The 19,030-nt window shown below is 41.3% G+C and overlaps 1 protein-coding gene across 1 annotated transcript; it reads right to left on the bottom strand.

Annotated features, from left to right (window-relative positions):
• Positions 1-3,041: 3,041 nt before the first annotated feature.
• ppdpfb (pancreatic progenitor cell differentiation and proliferation factor b) lies at positions 3,042-9,720 on the bottom strand. The gene is made up of 5 exons (XM_079558115.1): positions 9,547-9,720; positions 8,542-8,632; positions 7,603-7,680; positions 4,727-4,820; positions 3,042-3,487 (listed from the first exon to the last, which is right to left on the bottom strand). The coding sequence occupies exons 2-5, from the start codon at positions 8,594-8,596 to the stop codon at positions 3,370-3,372; spliced, it is 345 nt and encodes a 114-aa protein (XP_079414241.1). The 5' UTR covers positions 8,597-8,632; positions 9,547-9,720; the 3' UTR covers positions 3,042-3,369.
• Between the last annotated feature and the right edge of the window lie 9,310 nt (positions 9,721-19,030).

The following is a 19,030-nucleotide window of genomic DNA, read 5'->3' as shown; positions in this document are numbered from 1 at the left end:
TCTATTTGTTTCTGTCCCTTAGGCCTTTTGTGAAGCACTTTGGTCAACAGCAGTTGTTTTAAATGTGCTATATAAATAAATTTGATTTGATTTGATTTGATTTGTGTGATATAGTGAGTTTGAGTTCCTGATGGTCTATGTGATCTGGGAGCACTCAGTGACCTGTGCAGTGCATTGTGGGGAGGCAGCAGCGGCAAACTGAGCTTTGTTTGTCTTTCCTTTACTCCACCCACCGGCTCCAGCTCCGACAGTGTCGGATGGAAACCTCCCAGTCAGCTTTTGTTTGATGCTATAGTCAGAGGGACAGTTCTCCAAACGTCAGGAGAAGGAAGGTCACATGATGGCTTCAACTTTTTGGTGCTGTTCTGGTGCTTTTTGGCCGTAAATTTGTAGTGTTGAGAAAAAAACAGACTTTATTTAAAGGGACACTGAATATCCAGGAAGTGACACAACTGGATATCTTGTTTCAGCTGTTTTAGATCAACGTGGCATTTTCTAACCAACAAAGTGGCAAAGCGACAAAGATGTGTTTGAGATTATTCCCAAATAATCAATAATAATACCTGGATTTGCAATTGTAGCAACTTGTTGTTTTGAGACTTGGCTGTGATTACGAGGCGCTCTAGACCCAATCTGCAGCAAAGGTAATGGTAAACTACTATTTGTAGCCACAGCTGCCCTGGGGTAGAGGCTGTCAATCTGTCACTCACTCACACACTCACTCACTCACTCACTCACTCACTCAGGGCTCCCATCCAAGTGCCAACCAGGCCCTTCCCTGTTTAGCGTCTGATGGGATCAGGCAGTATAGGTGGGATGGCATTTGCTCTGCCTGAGAATAGAGTAATCCCAGATTGATGTCAGTGGTTATGACAGAGCGACACATAACCCAGAATCTTCCACAGCATGGGTTAAGGTTCTTTATACATTATAGAACACAGTGTGTCGAAACGTGTCCTCTGCATTTGACCCATCCTTCCACGCCGCTGGGACGAACCGTAAGGAGCAGTACTGCGCCCTGAGGCTGATGGTCAAACTCACCTGGCAGGAGATTCAGCTATTGTACATGTTTTTAGTGGTTGGACAAACCGGAGTATCCAGAGGAATGCAGACACGGGGTGAACATGCAAACTCCACAGGTGGGAATAGAAACCCGGGACCTTCTAGCTGTCACTACCGTGCCTCCACTTGACTAACTTGACTACACTCCATGCTGAAGATAATTTTTCTGTTAACATACTGTGTCTATTTCATGTGTATTTTTATAACAAAATCCTGACCTGAAACTACAGGCTCTTTCTCAACTGTTTTTGGAAAAGAGAGTCAAAATTCCAGCCCAGGGGCACAGTGACATAATGCCAGAGCAGGGATTGAACTACGTGTAGTTCAATGAACCAGTGACTCCTCCTAGGGGGCCCAGACTGACTTAACAGATCTGAGAGGCACTGAGAATTATGATTTAGGAATGACATTTGAATACACTTTATTTTACGTTATCTTTGTTATAACGATTGGAAACGATTGTTTTAAAAATGATCCTTTCTAAAATGTCAGACGCACTTTCAATATACGCCAAACTGTGCTCCTCTGTTGAGCAATGACCTGAAAGTGTGTCAAAGAAACTTTTTTCTTTTTTTTTTACTAGGCCGAGTCAGTGATCTGCCCTGACAGGACCTTTCTTTTACATAAATGTATTTCTGTTGGATTCCAGTCTCCGTATAGACCTCGTATAGACCTGTCGAGGAGCCAAGAACAAGAACCGTTTCCCTCGTGGGCTGAGACTGTGATTCACACACTGTTCTCCCAGATGTGCTTTTCTTCAGCCAATGGGAAGCAGTTACACAACCTGGCTCTGTGCACCACTTGAGCGTTTACTTTGGCCCTGAACTGCCCTGTACGACATCACTGAGGCCCTGCTGAGGTGAAGGCGACATCTTACAGTTCAGTGGACCGGTGCAGTTTTACTACATTTGTGTTTTACAGTGCAATATCTGTACAATCAAACCTAGCCTGGATGTTAAAGGTGATCTATGGTAAAATATACAATTTCATTCACATTGAAGAGTTTGTAAATATATTAACTTTATGTATAGTTTGTTTAGACTCTCAGTTGTTTTCAATAACCGTAGAGGTGATCATATATTGTCGACTGGACTGAGTTGATTGAGTTGAGGATGCTTCACTTTTATCTACGGAGTCTTCCAGCCGCTATTGTAGTAAACATGTAAAACTAGATAAACACACAAGCAAAACGTCAATTTAAACTCTGACCACTCCTGAGGGAAGGGGTCAGGACTGCCACTTCTTGTTTACACTAAAACAGCTTCACAAAAATGGCCTCCTATACTCCTGACCTCTCTCAAACCATCTTTATCTAGACTTCTGACCTCACTGTCAAAGGCATGGTTAGTGAGGCCAGTTTCACAACCTTCACTGAGCGATACTTTCACTGTAAAGGGAACTAATGGTTAACCAGCAATCAAACTACGATATAAGACGTACAGAGCAAGGGTCTTTTTCCCACAAAGATTTGCTTTATACCACCAAGACAAAACTATTTTACTCACAAGTAAATAATATATCAGGCATGTGGTCTTTAATGACCCAACTTCTGTTCATATTAAAACAGAGAGCAGAATAGAGATGTACCAGGTGAGCGTGACTCCCCTACAGTGTTTAGTGCAACATGAACGAAAGCTTGTTCATGTTAACCTTAAATTGCTATGTCATTATACAAATGTACAATGAAATTTGTCAACTGCATCAGACTTATCCTTCGATGGTGCCGTTATCTGGGGCGACCCGTAAGGAGCAGTGGGCGACCGCAGTGCAGCACCCGGGGACCAGTGTGGAGCCAGGCTGGTCACGATCACCTGGCTGGAGCACGTTTTCAGTTGATGGGAGAAACCGGAGGAAACCCATCCAGACACAGGGAGAGAAAAGGTCTGCAGAGTCCAGGAATCGAACCCAGGACCTTCTTGCTGACACACTAATAAGTAACTCCCATTGTATACTTGAACAGAGTGAGCCCACAGCAGAGATCAGGCTGCAAATTCTACTTTATTGACATCACAATGTGAAACGTGGCATGTTCAACAAAGGCATGTGTAAACACTGACAGTACAAATGGTGCCGAGTCAGGAAATGCACCAATTTTTATTTTGTTTTCATTTTTATGTTTGGCCAGTCAATAAAAAAAACATGGGGTTACAAAAAACAACAACGCAGCCTATACTACGGTAAATATGTATAAAAAAAAAAAAAAAAGGAAAAGTTTATGAATGGGCCGTCCTCCGTCACCCAGCGTTGGGCGGTGGCGTGGCCCTCCCCCAGGTGTGGTGCGGTCGGTGGTGTTGGTCCGGGTGCGGTTCAGGGAGAGGTGGGAGTCCCCGCGTCGCTGCTCTCGCTCACCTGCCTCTGCATCACCATCTCCCGGGCGACGCAGGTGATCTGCCCGTTAGTCACCACGCCCGCCGAGACCCCCGTCCTGAGGGAAGGGGGGGGAACGGGATTAGAAAACATTCTTCTGGGTACTCCACTTCAGCATCGACATTTCACCATCAACATTTTGAAACAATGCAAAGGAGTGAGAACAGGACTGGTCAGGATTTCACAGTGAAAAAAAGCTTTCAAACTCTCTCCTAAAGGCATGCTAACAAATCAACGGTGCCAAAATTAACACATTTTGGGCTAAAATAAGTTGCACAGTTCAGTCTTCTGTTTATGAAGTTTGACATTAGGGAAAATATGTTAAAAATGTTTGCCCTCTGGTAGTTAAAAGGGAAGTTTCATCTCAAATAAATGATACAATGTAAAAAGAAATTAAAGGAAAGGAAAATCTATAAATTAACATTATTAATCTGTTTTTTTTCCTTCCTAAACGGTTTGCAGTTTCTCGTGTTCTCACAATATTTGCAATAATTGCATTTGTAAAGGAACGCTTGAAGGAGGAAGGAAGCCCTTTTGGAGCAGAACAGGAACATTGAGTCACCAGCTGGCTGTGTCTCAGTGACACACGCTGTGGTTTTACACTTCTTGTTTTGTGGGCAGGAACGCTCACAGCGCGCACACGACATGACGACATCCAAAAACCACATCGATCCATTCTACTCAGCATCATTGAAACGATTTATGAGAGTGACACATTTAGTGTCACTATAACAGAGGTTACATTAACCGAAAATTCTCCGTCATTTACAGAATATTTTTTACTTTGACGGGAAATTTCAAAGGCCGTTCGTCATTTTGAAGGATTGAAAATCAAGCGCTGCTCTGACGTTTCTCAGAGCGGGCGAGTCTCTCTCTCTAAAGTTTCACACTGCGTCTTATATTGGATGAGCTCTTACAAGTTGTATCACTGCCTAGCTAGCTAACTTTCCTGACCCGGGCGCTAACAACAACACGGGGAAGAAAACCACGATGCAAACGCGGTTAAAGGCTAATAATGAGCCTTGATATTGATGAGCAGGTGACGCTCTGAAAGTCGTCCTTAGTTTAGCTCCATTTATCCTGCAATCTCACATTTTTACTAACATAAACAATATGCAGCATACACACACACACAAAAATAAAAATAAAAAAGCTTATGAGAGATAAGGAAAGATAAAAATTGCTCATGACGGATTTTTTTCAACCCTGTCCTTCAAAATGAAGGAGAGAAATTATCCCGAGCGAAACCACTGCACTATAAATTTCTTCCATCGCCATTTTACATGCATGAACTCACTTGTTCTGTGCCTCCTCCGTCAGTGGGGTCATCCCTGGCTGCTTCCCAAAGAAGAAACTGGACCACCAATGGCCCGAGTCCTGCTTGGGGAGACCTGCAACACAGCACACAGAACAGTTTGGTTAAACACTGTCACCACTGGGAATGTAAGAGTCTACGCCCACTAATGGACTAGAAAATCACAATCTCTCATTTGTCAAATTAAAATATATTTTTAACAAAACAATGCAAAACATATTATTGAAAAAAAAGTCAAAGAGACAAAAGAGCAACAACATAATGACATGAATACGATAAAAGTGTGACAAAAAACGTCACAAAAAGGGACAAAAAAAAAGTGATTAGGGTAAAGATAATGGGATCAGTTTTGTAGGTCTTATGAGACGCTACACTGGCATAAGCTCCAGTCGAGAAACCTTTCGATTTGGGTAAAGCTGAACTGGAGATAAGGTGGGGGTTAAGTTGATGCTGTTTTTGTGAGTGATCTATTACAATTCATTTCGTGATCACGTGCACAGCCGTAATGTGAGGAGCTTTCACTGTTTGGGATTACAAATCAAGATTACAATCAAGTTAAACTGAAGTCTTCCAATCCCACTGGCCAAATCAGGTGCTCTGCTTGGAAATTTTGAAGCCACTGACAGCATTTCTCACATTATACTTAGTACTTGAACAGGCATTAGCTCGCTGATCCCTGTGATAATATTTATTAGGGCTGGGATCGTTCCAGCTCTAATATTTATCCAGTGATTCCCTGTTGCAGCACACAGTTCTTGGCTCAGACCATTTCCTGAATGTCTCTCTCTCTCTCTCTCTCTCTCTCTCTCTCTCGGATCTGAGCCGTCATGTCCAAAAAAGGCCAAATAGCGCGGCTCAAAAGTCAGAGAAACCATAAGTGATGCAGCTCACAAACCAGTTTGAACCTCTACAAACAGAAGGGCATGGGATTCTTGCACTAGCTCAGCTGTTCAGATTAAAGTTTTATCTCCAAAGCGTGTTTAACTTCTTACCCCCGATAAACCAAGTGCGTTTTCTCCAGTTTGAACGCTAAGATCTACTAAACTAATTTTCCTAGCGTTGTCACTTTTGACATGTTTTTCCCCATTGCTTTTTGTTGCGTTTGACACATTTCTTCTTCCACATTTTCATCGCTTTTCTGTTGCTGTTTTGTTGATCTTTTGTAGCTTTTTTCAAGAAGCTTGAAGATTTGGATAATGCAAATGTGCACAACGACCCATTCATCCCCAGTACCTTTCCATTCCTGCGATAACATTTGCCTGTAGCCGCACAGACTCAAAGATGCGCTGATATTTCCCAGCGCAGCCCTAGTTTCAAACGCTGGCATCGCGGGGGAATCCTAAGTGGAGGCCTGCTGCGTGTTTGGCAGTGCATCAAAAGCCTCCAGTCGTCTCCTCCGTTTCTAGGTCAGCGCTAACTGAAGTCGAGCGTTCACGGCCAATTTGGAAATGGAGATGTGAACATTTTGTACAACTCTGGCGACAGTTCTTGAACAAAGCGGTGGATATGTGGCCGTTTGGGTCGGCTTTAGTGGGGTTTTTGCAGAGTCATTCCCCTAACCATGAGTGCATATGGTTAAGCAGCCTGACAGACTGATCCGGGATTACGGCGCGACTCGGCAGCCTGGTCGTGCTCGGAAAATCGACGGGAGCAAAAACTAAGGATTTACAACTTCTATTCAAAATGTAAAAAGGTAATCATCTCTAGAAAGGCCAAAGATAAGATAGAACTTTATTGTTCACACGATGGAGAAACTCACTTTTTATAGGATTTTCAACACTTGTTTCAATATTTGCTTTGTGAAACCAGTTGGGACAGCCCGTGTGCCACGTGCTAGATACAGTGAGATCACTAAAGCAACAGCTGAGTCAGAGGTGAAACAAATGTGGTGCCTCTCCGCCCTCCATGACACAATGCCCTCTGTTTTTCTATGACATCTATGCAGAGAAAAAGTGAATTTGAGCAACTTGAGTAGACTGTGAAGAGTCAAATCCAATAAGGTTGTCTTCAGGCAAATCGCAAAAAAAACAAAAAAGGAGCCATAGCAGACTCGCACGAGCATAGAAACTCCAAGGACGTCAGTCATATTTACTCTTCACACCAAGTAATCCTAACCGCCTGCACATGGGGGTACAGAAAGATCATTTCAGAGTAAACGCCGACAGAAAAGTACCGATACCTTGTAGTATTAGCACATGAATCTCTTCGGGCTCAGAGTAGTCACCAATACCAACTACCCTCCGATACCAGGGCGTGTGAATGAATAACAATAGAAAAGCCTGTGAAAAGATGCTAAGCCCCAGAGCAAACGCCTCATTCTGCAGGATAAACAAAGTCCTTGTTTGCTGTGAGTTACAGCGCTCACACGTCTATAAATTCTCTACTTCCACTCTACTCTAAAGACTAAATAAAGGCTGCAAAGAGGTGCCACATTTTATAGCGCAGCAAAACAGTAAAACTTGTTGTATCTAATGCATTTAACCACTCATTTTTGTAACTTTTTGTCATTTTTTGTCAAATTTTTTCTCATTTTTGGTCCCATTTTTGTCAATTTCTTGTGACATTTTTGCCACTTTTTTGTCACTTTTTCGTCAATGTTTTCTCACTTTTTTGTCACATTTCACACATCATTGGTTTCGTCTCAGTTTTGTTGCTTTTTCACAGCTTTTTTCCAGAAGCCTTTGGACTGGGGTAAAGCCAAACTGGAGAAAAAGTGCTCGGTTCCGGTGGGAGTTAAGGGGTTAATGAAATGTAAGGTCTTGATTTTGGGTAAATTAATCCAATTCCCCCGTGGAAACCCTGTGATTACAACACACAGAGGTGACGGTGAGGCCTTTGTATTGGACAGTAAACGTCACCTGGGTGGTGGGGGATGACCTCTCCGCTGTACTCCGAACTGCCGCACGAGCTGCTGCTGGAAGTGGAGCCGATGCGCCCTGAGGAGAGACACCAGAAACATGACGGTTTAGACCCGAGAGCACAAGCCTGTCCCCGTACTGTGAGGAGGGAAGGGGGTGTGACTGTGAGTGGGCCTATTTCAGCGCAGACGGAACCGGTTCAAACTGCCCTCAGAAAGAGTGGGATGGAGACAGAGAGAAGCCGAGCCATTATCGGCTGGTTACACAACGCTCCACGCTCCGATGCTGATGTGCTCCACTGTGATGGCTGACATGTTCATTCACTTTTTTTAAACACACACACCAGTGGTTCTCAAACTGTGGAGTGCATACAGGCCGCAGCACACAGGCTTTATTGGATAGGTAGTTCTGCAGGTCTTTCACTCATATAATGAGATCATTTCTGAAAGAGCAAGCCCTGCATTTAAGCTTAAACAGTAGTGCATATGATCTGGAAAGTTCCAGTGAGGCTTTAAAGCTTGGATACTGCTACCCATTGAGGCTGAACTCATTTACAATCATTTACAAATAATCATTGTTAAGCATTCCCGCAACAAGAAGAGAATCAGAATGCATCTCATGTTATGATTTTAGTAAAAGAAATTTTTTTACCGACCTTAACTATTTTACTACTAACGTTAAGTGGAAAGTGACTGAAACTTCGTTGAAACTGATAGTAAAGTTGCAGAACTTTATTTCAGACTTAAGTAGATTTGTCTCAACCAAGTACTTGACTAAAGTTACATTTACAAAGTAAATTCAAAATATTGGAGATTTTTCCTGGTTTGCGTCGCTATTTTAAGATCGAGATAGTCACTAGAATAAGTTTGTATTCGCTTATTATTCTTATCAATATACCGAGTGTTGGAAGATGCTAGATACAGTGTGGCTGAGACATACTTCGGTAGTAGTCGGTGGTTGCCACGAGAGAGCCGCCTGCTGGAATAGCTGCCATTCTTCCACGGTTGGTCACTCAACACTTGATGGAAACCTGGAACAACATAATATTCATCATATCATCAGATACGGGAAACGATTGACCGCCAATGTGATTGAAACCCACCAAAAAAATTAAAATAAATAAACTTTTTTTTTTTTTTTTAATGTACGAAACGAATATACCGCTTATTATATTATTATTATATTATATTTGATATTTCAACCATCGCTACGTCATATTTGTGAAGTGTGTTCAGTGATGGAGAGATGCGGAGGGGCCTGGGTACATCAGCTGCACGTACGGCACGTTTCTCTCGACATGACGTCACGTGTTTACATCTTACAGTCGCTGCACCAACCGACATTTTGATCACACAAAAACACATAAACCTACATAATATATGAATTAAATATACGCAAAAAATGAATCGTTTTCATTTGAGCACACGAGGAACACAAGATAAGTGACAAGTTCATAATATTCTGTTCAAATTAATTGTTGCGGTTATTGTTGTTTTTAAATCGCATTTTTGTGTGTTTTTGTTTTGACCCATTGAGAGACACGTGTTACAACTGTTAAAACACAACTCGATTTGTGCGGGACCGAGAAAACAGCAAGTACTACTTAGTGGAGGGAACTTTGAGCAAAATATACATGGACAACGCGAACACAAAAGCCTCATCTGCTGACCATTTGGGAACACTGTGTCTCCAACAAACAACAACAGCTGAATCTTACAATAAATTACGAAATCTTACCCGTTGTTTGTCGATACTAATGTAAACCATTCGAACCAAATAATACAAACAAAACCAACCGTTGGTTAAGATTAACTGATATTTAAACGATTTTTAACAGCTGCAAAAACAACAAGCTAGCTGGTTAGCATCCATCGCATCCCCCCCACCATTTTAAAAGCCCACCCCCATGAGCGACCACAATCCCAGGGGGAAGGGGATCCTCACCTTTTAGTGTCCCAGACGAGCTTGGGAGTTCCGTAGCACCCGATGCGAGTCAGTCGGCGAGGCTGGGGGAGGAGACGCTAGGCGACGGGGCCCATTTGAAAGAAAGTGTTGGGTAAATGTAACCCTCCAAGGTCCGCGAAGGAGTTCAACGATGCTTTTCTGTGAGTTACAGTGGACAGAGCGGGGGCTTATATAGGGGCACGTGCACGTAACACGTACAGGCTGAAAGACCCCGCCTCTGACGCAAAACAGGGCGGAGTGAAACTGTGTCCATTGCTTCACAAGCTTTTTTTTTTTACATCAACAGGAGTAGACAAAAATAATTGGGTCAATAACAATCAATTTTTGAACTGTAGTTGCACATGGCAATAAAATGTAAACATTAAACGGACGCCCAGCTGCAAAATAGTAAAGAGAACAAACCAAACAATACACTCTGCCAATGTCGAACAAAATGCTTTTCAATATTTTCATGAATTAAGTCACACAATTTCTGCCAGAATAACGCAACACTTGGACAGTGCACCAGAAAAGATGTACAATGGATTCATGATATTCTTTACAAAAACTACAGTCAATATCGATTGCTTTCTTAATATGTTTTTAATGTAACATTTTAAACTTATTAATAAATTTGAAGGATACTTTGTTTGTTTCGAAATATCTATTAGGTAAAAGCCAGACCTTCTTCCAGTGAAAAAATGACGCTCAGTATTGTTGTTATTTCTCTTCGGAACATGTGTAACCTGTTCATAAGTAATAACGGTATAATTACACAAAAATGTCCTTTTGTTTACTTGAATTTTGTCCATACCTGGCATTTGATACACTGTGCAGACTTGGTCCTCCAGCCACTTCTTCTATGTTTTTGTTTCTTCTTTGTTGACTTTTGAGATGCCCCTGTATATATTCGGGGTTTGACCCCTGCCTCTCCCTTTTGTAAATCTGATATTGGGAAGAGGTCAGTCATCCATTGTAATCCAATGTTTTAAGAGTCCGTTTGTCAATATTTTGCATTTATTTTCTTCTGGGAACATATTTAATTTGTATTTACGTTGATATTGAGCTTCATCCATACCCCGATGTTTTAATTTATTCATGTGAAGAAATGCGGGGAGATGCTAATATTGTCCATTGTTTTCTCCCCTTTAGTTTGGGCTGGATCTTGTTAGCGGCACTTGCTGATTGTATTTTTGTATATATTTTCGCCAGAGTAAACGGAGACCGCCTCTAAAAGTTACCGCTGTGTCTCGTGGCTTCTTAACACATCACAAACTGAAAAAACTACACACCGCAGAAGTCACACATGGTTCTTATTAGGGCTGGGACAAAATAACGGATCAGACTTGGATCTCAAAACTTTGTGCTGCAAAAAAAACCAAGTATCAAGTATCGCAATACTTTCAATACTTGTGTTTGGAGGCATTTTTAATCATACACTCATTTTTTTTTGTCCAGTAACAGTTTGTGTTAATGCACTTTTCAATCTAAACACTTCGGTAAATGTCATTTGGTTTATAAACTTTGGACACGTGACTTTTTACACATTTTAAGGTAAACACATCACTTGTCGGCCTCTGAGTGTCGTGATATGTATCGGATCGTGACAAAAGTGGATCGTCCCAGCCCGAGTTCTTATAGCACAATTGTTACAGGGTTATTAGCCAGACAAAGTGTCCTTAGGTAATGGATACACGTAGTCTCGCATGCGCCGCCATGTTCATCCATTCACAGTCTTTCTTGACAGACGATCTACCCTTTTCTAATGTATCTGTTTCAGCCACGGCTCCAGAACAAACTGACTGAGGGTGCATGGGAGTTTCAAAAGGGTGCAGACAGAGTTTCTCGCCATTAAAATACATTAGGATGCCATTAAAACGGACCCTTTTGCAACCCCGTAGATCCGGGCCTGAGCTGATCTAATATTCAAGCATTTGTGTCAATTTCATGAACTTACGGGCTAGTTTCACTGCATTTCTGTAAATATGACCCGGAAAAGTGACCCTGAAAAGTGACCCTGCAAGTTGTGAAATGAGCCTATAAACTTGTCACTGTGAAGAATTGGTTTCTACAAATTCTACATACAGTTTGGACCAAAAGTAATATTTTAATGCAGTGGCTCCCTCTTTCATTGTTTGTTATTAAAAAGTTAGGTATAGGGCCTTTAATGTTAAAATATTGACATAACATAAACTATAATGGTTCTTGTCGCTGCAACTTTACTTTATTATTTTAACTAAAACTGCTAGAGTGTGAATGTCTTGTGTCAATGAGATTGAATAGTCTCACTGAGTGCAACGTGAACTGGTTTAAGATATTGCATTAATTAAAAACAAAAAAATCACAAATCAGTTGGTTTGGGGAAATTCACGGGGACATAGCATTGATTTCTAACCGCTTTAGGAAGTCAAAGCACCTTATCAAAATACAGGAGTTAATTCCAAAATTCGGGTGGTTTCGACACTCTAAAGCAGGCGTCCTCAAGACTTTTTTCTCTGGGGGCCACATTATTGTTCCTGACTGTGATGGGGGGCTGGACCGGGTTGGCTATAATATAGAATTGTATGACAGACCAAAATGCCTCATTGTGAAGTAGAGATGACTCGCCTGCACAGTCGTCCCCACGACTATATCCACAAGATCAACACTTGATTCAGGCACATATTTGTTTCACTGTAGTGGTTTGCAAAAATAGTAATCAAGTCTTCACACTTTTTTTTAATTTCCATTTATTTATATTTTCAAATAAAACATCATAATGTAATGTGACCAAAGTAATAACTTCTTACACTTGTATTGTGCTTTACAAGCCTGTGTCACAAGTTTCTCAAAGTAATGCAGTCATTATTCATGTGTTATTCTGTGGTTAAGCTTCATTTACCACGGGGCTATAATGTGTTTATATTCTGATCTCTTATGTAAGTGCCCTCTGCTGGACACCTGTGGAATTATTTTTTATTTATTCAAATTGCCCCCTAGTGGCTGGAATGAGTAAACTGGTTATTTAGTTAAAATATCCTAACTCCGCACAGGAATGGGCTAGAGCCTTACATACTCAGGGATTTGTGTGCTACAAGTCGGGGGCCGGATTTGGCCCGCAGGCCGTAGTTTGACGACCCCTGCTCTAAAGAATCTATAACGAATACACACTTTGAACTGGGTCAACTTGTCTGACCCGAAAAAGCCACTAATCATGAAAATACTCAACCTCAAACCAAACTGGGGAAAATGTGTCAAATGTATTCACTACCTCAACTCTGAAGCAACAGCCCTCACTGTCCCACTGAGGCTAACTTTGCCCTGTCAAGTATAGTGCGATTCACAGACACAAAACAAAATCATTATCATATCAATCCAGATTAAAATTGTTTGGATTGTAAAATGATAAAACCTCAAGCCTCACCCATAAACAATGTCCAATAATCTAACCATTGGTCATAAACTGATCATTTTCCATGGCTGTGTGATGCTTTGTGTGAGTGATTAATGGTTTGTTGTTGTGATGATGACCCTGGTTTGTGAGGGCAATGATCACATATGTACGGTCAGCGTGTCCTTCCCACACCCCTGTCACATTGCAAACAGATAAGACTGGCTGTAAAACTGTACAACTGCAAAATCAACGCATAAACACCACAGGTAACATGAGGATGAATTGGAGGAGGCAGGGGCGGACTGGCCATATGTCCATTCTGGAGGAGCACAGAAGGGCCACTGGCTCTAGGGCCACCGGTCCCGCCTCAACCGAGCTTTACCCAAATCTAAAAGCTAAAAAGAAAAGCATCAAAATAGCGACAAAAAGAGAATGAAAAGTCAACAAAAACATGAGAAAAACATGGACAAAAAACCCAGACAAAAACGTGAGAAAAACACAACAAAAAATGATAGAAAAAATCATTAATAAAACAACAAAAATGTGACAAAAATGTGGCGACGTGACGAAAAGTTTCCATCACTTTTGTAGGTCTTAGCTTTCAAATAAGGCGTTACATTGTTGATCTCCAGTCGAGAAGCTTTTAGATTTGGGTAAAGCCCAGTATAAAAAAACATGAATCTAAAAGGAATTCTGTGGAGTATGGTGTACCACAAGGTTCAATTTTGGGACCATTATTATTTATCATTTATATTAATGATTTTGCTTCTGTTTCTAGACCACCTTTCCCGTTCTTTTTGCTGATGATACCAATAAAAAAAAATATAATAAAAAAAAAACTGATGATCAAAAAGAGGAGTTTTTAGATTTGCTTTACTTCAGACGGTCTCCGCGGGATCTGAGGGAAGCGTATGTTTTCAAGTGAGGAGTGCCCTCTACTGGCGGATCATGAGAACTACACGAGCTTTTATGAACTTTTACTTGTTTTTCAATAATTGTAGCTTTAAACCATGGGCATTTTCTCCAGTTTGGCTTTACCCAAATCTAAAAGCTTCTCGACTGGAAGTGTGACATTTTTGTGAGCGTTTTCGGCACGTTTTTGTCACTTTTTTGTCGCTTTTTGTCTCGTTTGTGTGGCTTTTTCGTCGCGTTTTCGTGTTTTCATCACGTATTTGACGTATGTTGGTTTTCCGGCACGTTTTTGACCCTTTTTTGTTGCATTCTTGTCACGGTTTTGTCACTTTTTTGTGTGACATTTTTGTTTTCATCCTCATTCTTTTTTTTTTTTTTAAGCATTAAGCTTTTAGATTTGGGTAATGCCAAAGTGGAGAAAATTCGCTCAGCGTGTAGCAAAAGGTTAGGTTTAAGGCAATTACCATACGGCTCTTGGCTGCCTGAGAGACTCACATAAAAAGTTACACAAAAATACTCGTGTCCTAAAACTAGCGTGCTTTTAAAATAATTTCTTGTGCATATTATTCTCATTACCAAAGTTAGAGCAGCATTATAAAACCCACTTTAAGTCACTGCTCTCATCCCTGGTGGTCTAGTGGTTAGGATTCGGCGCTCTCACCGCCGCGGCCCGGGTTCGATTCCCGGTCAGGGAACTAATTTTTCAAATTTACGAAGAGTCTTGCCGTGTGGGAAAAGCAAGGCAGGAAAGAAAACTCTAATCATTAAAATATGCTTATCTTGCTTTTAGGTCAATGAAAACTTTCCATGTCTTTGTACATATTACGCCTGTAGCAATGTAACATAGTTTCATACTAGTTATATGCCTCATTGGTACAGAGTTCGGGAATATCGCCAAGCATTATGGAATTAGCAGCAGTTGTAAATGAATGAAGATTTTAAAAGTTAAAATGCTGGAGTTATTGTTCACATTAAAGCACCACAGTGTGTTAGATGTATTTACCAGCAGTAACTCAGCAGCTAACGTAGTTGTTCCACGGCTTTTTTCTCCACTTTTTATACTGTTTTTAGCTAATGTTAGTCTATGGAAATCTATGCTAACAGCTGCAAAGATGGCGGATCTTCATGGTAACTGTGGACTTTCCCGAACTCTAAAGGCTAGGCTAGTTTTACAGCAACAATTATATATTTTCATCGGTGACCTCTAATGCCCAAGGATAAACAATAAGGAAGATGCAATTGTGTGAAATACAGTGGGGCAAAAAAGTATTTAGTCAGCCACCAATTGTGCAAGTTCTCCCACTTAAAGGAATAGGCCACCGTTTTTACATACTAAAATATGTTCTTACTTCACTTTAGACGTGTTAATATATCCCCGTCTGGTCTTTGTCCGTGCGCTCTGTCACGCAAACGGAGCACATACGCAGCCTCTCCCACATGTCACATAGCTCCGAAAAAGCTCACGATAGAAGCTACCAAGCTCTTCCACGTGTTCCCTATTTAAATAAAGTTACTTGAAGTGTTTTCATGCGAAGTATATTTACACAGAAATGTAACATGTCGATTTTATAAGCAAATAAAAAGGGGGACTATATTGTGAGGCGTAAGACTTCCCCCGCTCACTTCCGTCAATAACCTTTAGGAGTTACTGCGCGGACGTTTTGCTCCTCGTATCATTACGCCTCACAATATAGTCCCCCTTTTTATTTGCTTATAAAATCGACATGTTACATTTCTGTGTAAATATACTTCGCATGAAAACACTTCACGTAACTTTATTTAAATAGGGACCACGTGGAAGAGCTTGGTAGCTTCTATCGTGAGCTTTTTCGGAGCTATATGACATGTGGGAGAGGCTGCGTATGTGCTCCGTTTGCGTGACAGAGCGCGCGGACAAAGACCAGACGGGATATATTAACTCGACTAAAGTGAGGTAAGAACATATTTTAGTATGTAAAAACGGTGGCCTATTCCTTTAAAATAATGACAGAGGTCTGTAATTTTCATCATAGGTACACTTCATCTGTGAGAGACAGAATGTGAAAAAAAATTCCAGGAATTCACATTGTAGGATTTTTAAAGAATTTATTTGTAAATTATGGTGAAAATAAGTATTTGGTCAATAACAAAAAATCAACTCAATACTTTGTAATATAACCTTTGTGGCAATAACAGAGGTCAAACAATTACTATAGGTCTGTACCAGGTTTGCACACACAGTAGCTGGTATTTTGGCCCATTCCTCCATGCAGATCTTCTCGAGAGCAGTGATGTTTTGGGGCTGTCGCCGAGCAACACCGACTTTCAACTCCCTCCACAGATTTTCTATGGGGTTGAGGTCTGGAGACTGGCTAGGCCACTCCAGTTTCAAATGCTTCTTACGGAGCCACTCCTTCGTTGCCCGGGCGGTGTGTTTGGGATCATTGTCATGCTGGAAGACCCAGCCACGTTGCATCTTCAAAGCTCTCACTGATGGAAGGAGGTTTTGGCTCAAAATCTCACGATACATGGCCCCATTCAAGATCAGTCGTCCTGTCCTCTTAGCAGAAAAACAGCCCCAAAGCATGATGTTTCCACCCCCATGCTTCACAGTAGGTATGGTGTTCTTGGGATGCAACTCAGTATTCTTCTTCCTCCAAACACGACGAGTTGAGTTTATACCAAAAAGTTCTACTTTAGTTTCATCTGACCACATGACATTCTCCCAATCCTCTGCTGTATCATCCATGTGCTCTCTGGGAAACTTCAGACGGGCCTGGATATGCACTGGCTTAAGCAGGGGGACACGTCTGGCACTGCAGGATTTGATTCCCTGTCATTGTAGTGTGTTACTAATGGTAACCTTTGTTACTTTGGTCCCAGGTCATTCAGCAGGTCCCCCCGTGCCCAGATTGAGGGAGATTATCAGTGGTCTTGTATGTCTTCCATTTTCTGATAATTGCTCCCACAGTTGATTTTTTCACACCAAGCCACTTGCCTATTGTAGATTCACTCTTCCCAGTCTGGTGCAGGTCTGCAATTCTTTTCCTGGTGTCCTTCGACAGCTCTTTGGTCTTGGCCATAGTGGAGTTTGGAGTCTGACTGTTTGAGGCTGTGGACAGGTGTCTTTTATACAGATAACCAGTTCAAACACGTGCCATTAATACAGGTAGCGAGTGGAGGACAGAAGAGCTTCTTAAAGAAGAAGTTACAGGTCTGTGAGAGCCAGAGATCTTCCTTGTTTGAAGTGACCAAATACTTATTTTCACCATAATTTACAAATAAATTCTTTAAAAATCCTACAATGTGAATTCCTGGATTTCCCCCGCCATTCTGTCTCTCACAGTTGAAGTGTACCTATGATGAAAATTACAGACATCTGTCATTATTTTAAGTGGGAGAACTTGCACAATTTGTGGCTGACTAAATACTTTTTTGCCCCACTGTATGTGCTTATGGAAATGTTGCCTTTAAGTAAAAAAATAAATAATTTGACCTTTCAGTGACCCTGTGGCTGTTTGGGTGGTTAGCATAGCACCTTTACTTACCAGCCCGGTGGCCCCCCAAGATGCTGCATGCTTGTTTTTAGGGTGTCTGATAGGTTTTCACTTGTGATTGAAGGATAGTTGCTGACATTGTGTGCATACAAATGGCCCGTCTCACTGGCCTGGATACTAGTTGGAGATTTGAGTTGCTGCTGGTCACAGAGATGTCTCCGTGTTGTCCCCTTAAAATAAGGCGAGTCTCCAGGTAATCTGCGTGAAAATGAACAGGTCTCAAGCAGTTGTTACCATTTGTTGTCCTCAACCATGTGAGACGTTTCTGTGATGTCTCTGCAAAGTCTCCGAAAATGCATGGAGACTTTTTCCGCGGCTACCTGGAGACTTGCCTAAATCTCCATGGGTCGCTTCAGAGACGCTTTTGATGGGCCTTCTGCCGACTGATCACCCCTCAAACGCGGCCTGCAGAACACAATCTGGAACTAAATCCGGGCTAGTACACCTGAGAAGGGTTGCACCACCAATTACACCATAGCAGCATGGGCTCTATATTCTCCTAACTTGAAGCTCGGATAGACAATTATAGACAATACACACCATCACACAAGTTTCTCATTTAAAGGAATGCTTTTATTGATATCCAAACATTTACAACAAAACCAAGAGATTTAATTAATTCTTTACCATTATTTCCGACTTCCTGTCCCTTTTATTATTCTACATCGGCTAAAGGCCCAGACCCCTAGATAAAGCTAGCTCTGACACTATTACACAGCCTCTAAACAGGGCCGTCTCGAGAGGCTTTATGCGTGTGCTGTACTTTCCAAAACGAATATCTTCACAAACCAAAAAGGGATAGAGACATTTCGTTTTCGTAACAGACGGTTTGAATGATGGCAACTTACTACAGATGGAAAAATAACAATGCTAAATCTTATGGAGAAAACAAAAAAACTAGCAAAACGAAAAGAAATAGGATACACCAAGTTACTCTGGTTAGTATAGATGAAATTGGATTCTGGCAATTTTGTTTTGTACCAAAGACAGTAGAAGATAACTGATCAAAAACAACAGATTAAATGCACAACGCCATAGACACCGGCGTGTTGCTAGCACGAGGTTAGCTAGTAGCTGAGAAAATTAGCTTACCACAGAATTTGGCGCCTGCTCTCATATCAGAGTCCTTGGTCTACAATTTCTACGGTCAAAACGCTAATTCAATGCTATTTTTATAACTTTAGATGCAATTTTGACACTTTAAATTTTGGCTTCAACTTTAAAAACAGGCAAAATAGCGTAAAAATTTGGCAGCAAGAAGTATTCGTATGACATTTTGGACTAGTCTTGTTACGGTAAAGGCATTAAGGAAAACATGTTGGCGGTTTTATAGAGAAAGTATATGGCAACAAAAACAACAACAAAAAGACTAAAAAAAAAAAGCAAATAATTTTAGTTAAACCTTCAAATTCACCATTAGCGAAAGTGACGGTGCTACACAAACTGTGCTCTGTATTTGTTTTTCAGGCAATTTAAATAAAACGTTGTCAATTGGTAAAGTTCGTTTTGGCCTCGGACATGCAGCTGTAGCTTGTACGCAACTTTTAGTAGCATTAGTGTGTTCAACTGGAGTGCATTATTTTGGCAAAGCAGGGTTTTTTTCCCCCCATTTCTCGATTTGTGGCCCTCAAATCTGACTTAACCTCCCTTTCCTAGCAATACA

The sequence above is a fragment of the Gobius niger genome (assembly GCF_951799975.1).
Source record: "Gobius niger genome assembly, chromosome: 6".
NCBI classification, from domain to species: Eukaryota; Metazoa; Chordata; class Actinopteri; order Gobiiformes; family Gobiidae; genus Gobius; species Gobius niger.
Note: the sequence above shows the minus strand (reverse complement) of the source record. Positions and strands in the feature narration are given on the sequence as shown.

What these genes read in the sequence shown, in the direction of transcription:
- ppdpfb (XM_079558115.1), bottom strand. Translation starts at nt 8,596, where the DNA reads ATGGCAGCTATTCCAGCAGGCGGCTCTCTCGTGGCAACCACCGACTAC. An exon ending in AACCACCGACTACTACCGAA is followed by an intron (nt 7,681 to 8,541) that starts GTATGTCTCAGC and finishes GTCTCTCCTCAG; the next exon opens with GGCGCATCGGCTCCACTTCC. An exon ending in GGTCATCCCCCACCACCCAG is followed by an intron (nt 4,821 to 7,602) that starts GTGACGTTTACT and finishes GCTGTGTTGCAG; the next exon opens with GTCTCCCCAAGCAGGACTCG.